This window comes from Bombina bombina, unplaced genomic scaffold (assembly GCF_027579735.1).
Source record: "Bombina bombina isolate aBomBom1 unplaced genomic scaffold, aBomBom1.pri scaffold_1914, whole genome shotgun sequence".
NCBI classification, from domain to species: Eukaryota; Metazoa; Chordata; class Amphibia; order Anura; family Bombinatoridae; genus Bombina; species Bombina bombina.
Window position 1 is genome coordinate 6842 of NW_026512219.1, and position 6077 is coordinate 12918.

Below are 6077 nucleotides of genomic sequence, written 5' to 3' on the forward strand. Positions count from 1 at the left end.
TCAGTACACATTCCATGCTTTAAAAAAGGCGCATTGTTATAAAGTACAGACAAACTCCTTGATTGGGTATTTGCTTTGGAGTAGTGGAGGGTACATGCACTTTAACTTACATAAGCTTGGTATAAAAGTAAAGTTGAGTTCTGAGCAAAAAAACGTAATAGATTATAATGTAAGTTAAAGGCACAGTCTAGTCAAAATTAAACTTTCATGATTCAGAAAGGGCATGCAATTTTAAATAACTTTCCAATTTACTTTTATCATAAAATTTTGCTTTGTTCTCTTGGTATTCTTTTTTGAAAGCATAACCTAAGTAGGCTCAAACTGATTTCTAAACCGTTGACGGCCACCTCTTATCTCAGTGCATTTTGACAGTTTTTTCACAGCTAGACAGTGCTAGTTCATGCGTCAGATAACATTCCTGTGGAGTTATTTATGAGTCAAAACTGATTGACTAAAATGCAAGTCTGTGAAAAGAACTGAGTAGTCTGCAGAGGCTTTGATGCAAGGTAATCACAGAGATAAAAAGTGTATTACCCATTCTCCAGTTTTGCATAACCAACACTATTATATTAATAAAGGGATTATCTATCTTTTTTAAACAATAACATTTCTGGAGTAAACTGTCCCTTTTAGGAATGCTTGTGAAGGAGTATCAACTGCACAGCCAATTCCCATTTCAATTTAAACATAATTATTTGAATGATTCTTTCTTTGCTGCATCTCAGATAGTACATTTTAAAACATGTTTTTATGGTAGTGGGGCACGTCACTGTTTACCAATAGAGATCTGGATGTTTTCTTTATCAGCCAGTCCGCAATCTCTCGCTAAGGATGAGGGTGCAAAATACACACTTCCAAATTACAGCTTTAGCCTAAGCTTTTTCATGCTGCAATGTGTTTAAAAGGGATAACATGCAAAAAGAAACTGCTCTAATATGCTGGCATAGAATGGTTGGTTTGACCACTGGAAAGTTATTAACCCTTTAAGGACAAAGGGTTTTCTCAGTTTCCATCTTAAATGACACAGGCCATTTTGACATTTTTGCTTAGTATTTTTTTTACCCTAAATATTCGCTCTCTTGTTAATGCACCCATACATAGTATGCACCATCTTGTGATACATTGCAGATTTAGAAAAAGTTCAGAGAAGGGCCACAAAACTAATAAGGGGAATTGAGAAGTTAAGCTATGAGGAGAGGTTAGCCAAACTGGGTCTGTTTTCTCACGAAAAAAGGCGCTTGAGAGGAGATATGATTACTTTATATAAATAGATTCAAGGCCCATATACAGAAATGACAGCAGCTCTGTTAATTCCAAGAAAATTGACACATGCATTTAAGCCAATCATGCTATCATGTTATTTATGCTAACTCATAAATAACTCCACAGAAGTGAGCACAATCTTTATCTATATGGCACACCTGAACTAGCGCTGTCAAGCTGTGGAAAAACTGTCAAAATGCACCAATAAGAGCCGGCCATCAAGGGCTTCAAAATTAGCATATGAGCCTACCTTGGTTTATCTTTCAAAAAAGAGTAACAAGAGAACAAAGAGAGAAATTTGATGATAAAAGTAAATTGGAAAGTTGTTTAAAATTGCATGCCCTATCTGACTCATGAAAGTTTAATTTTGACTAAACTATCCCTTTAATAATCTCTATGTGAAATGTGCACTCATTGCTATACAGGAGCACAACAAATGTTGATGTATAGGGCCCTACTCACTAGAGAGCTCATAAGTATTGCAGATTTTTTTTTTTTAATAAGAAATAAAAATGGCAATAACACATTTACAAGTTTAGAAATGTTTTTTAGATGGTGTTGAAAAAATGGTTATGTTCCTTTAAAAGTACAATGCTTTTTGTGTAAGAATTGTGCTTTGTCCCATGCTTCCTAGAGTGGCCAGAAAGCAAACTGGTTACACAATTATTATTTTTTACCTTTCTAGGGAGCTTGGGACAAAGCACTATTTTTATTCAAAAGCAAGATTTGTTCCTTATTGTCTGTATAGGCTCTGCCTTAAATATTTACCTTTTTGTCCTTCTGAATGAGCTGCAGCGCTTGCTGTCTCACCTTCTGTCCGCTCTGTAGCTCATACAAGTCAACCTGGCAATAAACATGACATTTTTCATAATCTGTTGGAATCCATGGAAATAAGCTGAAGACCAGCGCGAGGCTGCATTCTCATTTTCTATTTTGCATTTTCAGGAAAATGTATATGTGTGTATATAAATTGTTTATAAAAAGGCATCTTTGTGCATGTTCCCTTATGACTTACACATACATTTGTAAGCACAACAGCACAGTTATCATTGCACAAAATACATCAGTCGGGGGGTATCTGGTATATTTTATTCTGCTGAAAACTTTTTTCATGCGAACAGTTTTAAAAACATTTAGCTAGTGAAGCAGCAGCAGTGTAGGTAAGATTCTATTTTTGAGGTGTTAAGTCTGCAAAATTGCCTGTGCTGATCCATGACACAAAGGGTTAAAAAGTCAAAATGCTCAGAGGATGGAATATGTGACGTATTTTAGAGGGAGATGAAACAATACATGGTGATTCCCCAGGGTTTATCTTCCCCCACACCCTGCACATAGCCACTACTGAGGAAGGAAATCTTCCAAAGCAGATCTGCTCATACAAATACAATACATGTGCTCTCCCACCACAGTGGGGTACAAACATACACAAATCAGAAGTAGGCTACGTAACCCCACACAGCATATGACCTCCCCTATCCATTAAATCTTCTGATTGACACAAAATTGGTAGGATTTAAGTATAGGGCTCAGGTATTACACCTTCCTTATTTTGCCACCTACCTATCTGATTAAATGTGATCATTTCCAAAGAGTTATGTATAGTGCATGCAATTTAAAAAAAAAGTCCTTTTTGTGCCAAGCAATGTTTTTTCTCTCTAAATTTCATATTTCTCTTGTCTCCTTTTCTCTGCTGATACTTTAATAGAAGACCAGGTGTCTCTGTCTTCTTTTCGGAGAGTCAATTCAGTCCGGGACAGAGTAAAAAGATTTACAGAAGAGCCCCCTAGTGCACAGTGTCTGCTGGGTACCAGATTCTCAAGCATGCGGGGGGAGAGAGTCCCAGGCAGAGGTGGACGTCTGCAGCAGCAGGCGGCTTTGTTTTCCACAGGGCAATTAAATAACAGAGGTAGTATACAGAATCCAGCCCAGGATGAGAGCGCGGCTGGTAAATCTGGACTTACTCGAATGGTTTCAGGGCCTAGTAACCAGAGAGTAGATCGCAGTGTAGGAGATGCAACAAACAATCCTAATAAAACACAAACTTTTAAAAGCCCTTTCATACCTGAACTGAAGAACTCCAGAAGCACATCCATAAAAGGATCCCCAGCACACAGCTCTGCAGGACTCTGCACATCCTCCGGAGAAGAGAGCAGAAGACTTCCACAAAGACAGGGCTCCTGCATCTCTAAGGAGGAAAGTGGGAGGAGCCACACAAACCAATTGCAGGGCCCCCAGCCAACTACAGCAGGGGGCAGGCAGGTTGAAAACACAGATGGGTGCATTACAGTATCAGAGGAGCAAGGCAGTGTGCACCCTTCCACTACACCTCTCAGCACCTCAGTCCCACAGGGAGAGACACAAGACCAAGACATGAAGACCCTTCTTACCATAGAGATAAAGAATGGGAGAAACCAGACGACCAGTACCCGTATTGTTGGGCAGCCTGGCAGCCAGCGATCAGGTAGGCATTTGTATTTGTAAGCTTATTCACTGTGCAGTTGTCCTCTCTCCTTTTATTTGAAAATAAGTCAGCCTGCTTAGATACAAACTAGAGTTCCTATCTGTCAGTAATTATTTTTTTAGTCTCTTGTATTTCTTCCTTTACAAAGTGCATTTTCTTCAAACATCCCTTTCATCTTGTGTTTTTTTTATTTGGATGAATACATACCATCATGGCTATGTTTTCTGGAACTCCTGTAGTTTTCCCATTACTTCAGACTGGTACACTTTTTGCACTCTGCTATTGCTCTTTAATACATTTAAACCTTTTTGTACAAGTAAATTTAAATTGCTGTAGTTTGGAATGTTCGTGCTAGTGCATTAGAAACCAGTTCAAAATCCTTATTATAATAGGTTATTAAGCGTTAGTAACAATGACAGGTTTTGTTTAGGATTTTTTTTTTTGCCCTATAAAATCAAAAGGCCCAATATTTTATATAAAAATTTAACTTAGCTGTTTTTCTATACATGTACTGCTGCATTCCTTTAGTATATTTCCCTGCACAGGTTCTTTTGAAATTATTTGCCAGTCATTTTTTTTTTTATCTTTCATTCTATGACCGCATCTTATCTGATTTTTACTCATCTTTATTAAATTCTAGCATATGTGAGATGTGTATTATATCACCCTTCTGCCTTAGAGACTTCCTGACCTTTAACATGGATATCTTAACAGGTTTTTTTTGTGTGTGTTTTTTTTTTCATTTTACAATTTTAGAATTAATTGTCTTATGAACTTTATGTAGTTTACTTGTGTTTTGAGCATCTCTGAACTCTGCAGCAGAGTGTTAAATAGTTTTGTGGTATAAATGACACTTACTGAAATACATATAATCTCTGTACAACAGAAAGCTTAGCATACATTTGTGACATTAAAGATTAATTTTATTACATTTCACATTTGCCTCATTTTAGTTGTAGTTTAACAATACCTGTCTGGTGAGTTGGGGCACAAATCAAGTGACTCCTGTTTGCTTTAATATATATTTTGGAGCTTGTTGGATGCAGGGAGATACCATACACCTTATTGGGAGTGTTGAGATAATGCCAAGCTCCAGGAAATATAAAATCTTCACTGTGCCCACACTGTGTATATCGCCCACATGCACAGTCTTGTGTGAGGACATGTTCATACAAATACACAGTAAGCTGTAGTCTTGCATGCAACGTAAATATGAACGACAGGCACTTGTGCGCCAAAGCTTCAGCGCTAACACAAATGGTTAATATCATGGACATCTATAGGCTCACATCTTGTCAGAAATTCAGAGGAGTCCCCACTATTCTGTTGGTTCCTACATTTGGTAATTTTTCTAAATAGTGAATTTGACACAATCAATCAATGGTTAAAAAAAATAAGAAGCTAATTCACATAATTTTAGAGAAGATTTGTACACTCTGTCAGTACATCCTGCATTGTATACACTGTCACAGTGGAAAGGCTGCCTAGGTGCATGTAGGGGGATGGGTTTTATATGATGATGAGGGTGTTCTGTTTCTGTACAGCTTTTTCCTAAAGCAATTATTCACCCAGCTCCTTTATGTCACACACTGCATGCAATGATGTCATGGAAACTATTGCTTATGCTGAGCTTGGGCTCCTACTTCGGTAGTTGCTAGACAGAAAACAGACAACTTTGTCTTTGCTAAACTAGTGATCTCTCCCTCCCTGATGGTCCTGAAACACTGTTTAGAAATGCAGCCCTTGTAATTAGTTTCCCCCCAACTAGTATCTTTTAATACTTAAATGGATATTAAATGTAGCAGGCATTTTAATATAGGGGTCCCATGATAGTTTTTAGAGTGTGAAACTTTCTGTTGATTTCTTAATATTTCCACAAGTTTGTAATAGGGAACTTACAAAAGACAGGCATGACAATTTAAATGTACTTTTTTCTTTTCTCCCCCCAGAGTTGACACTAGGACTGACTGCTTCACCTTTTAGAATTGGCAGTGGGGTCAGCACCAGCAGTGGGGTCAGCACCAGCAGTGGAATCAGCACCAGCAGTGGAATCAGCACCAGCAGTGGAATCAGCACCAGCAGTGGAATCAGCACAAACCGAAGCATCATCACAGGCAGCAGCATCAGCACACGTAGTAATATCAGCAAGGTAACAAACGCAAGTCAAGGTTTAGTTAAACTGGGGGAATTATTCTTAGTCCTGAACTTTGCAAACAGTATTACCTAGATTTCCTAGTCTTCCATTTGGTGTGATTTGGAGCTCTACACTAAAATGCTCTGTTTGTGCATTGTGACCTATAGGGAGGTTCACACAGTTCTCTCTACCAGTGTTTGGTAAATGGATGAACTTTGT

General features: G+C 38.0%; 1 protein-coding gene across 1 annotated transcript; it reads left to right on the forward strand.

Moving 5' to 3' along the window:
• Window positions 1-2973: 2973 nt before the first annotated feature.
• Window positions 2974-5873, forward strand: LOC128644178 (smoothelin-like; the record flags this gene model as incomplete). Its single annotated transcript, XM_053696880.1, has 2 exons — window positions 2974-3724; window positions 5674-5873. Coding segments are annotated over exons 1-2 (840 nt in total), but the record flags the coding sequence as incomplete, so codon positions are not given.
• Between the last annotated feature and the right edge of the window lie 204 nt (window positions 5874-6077).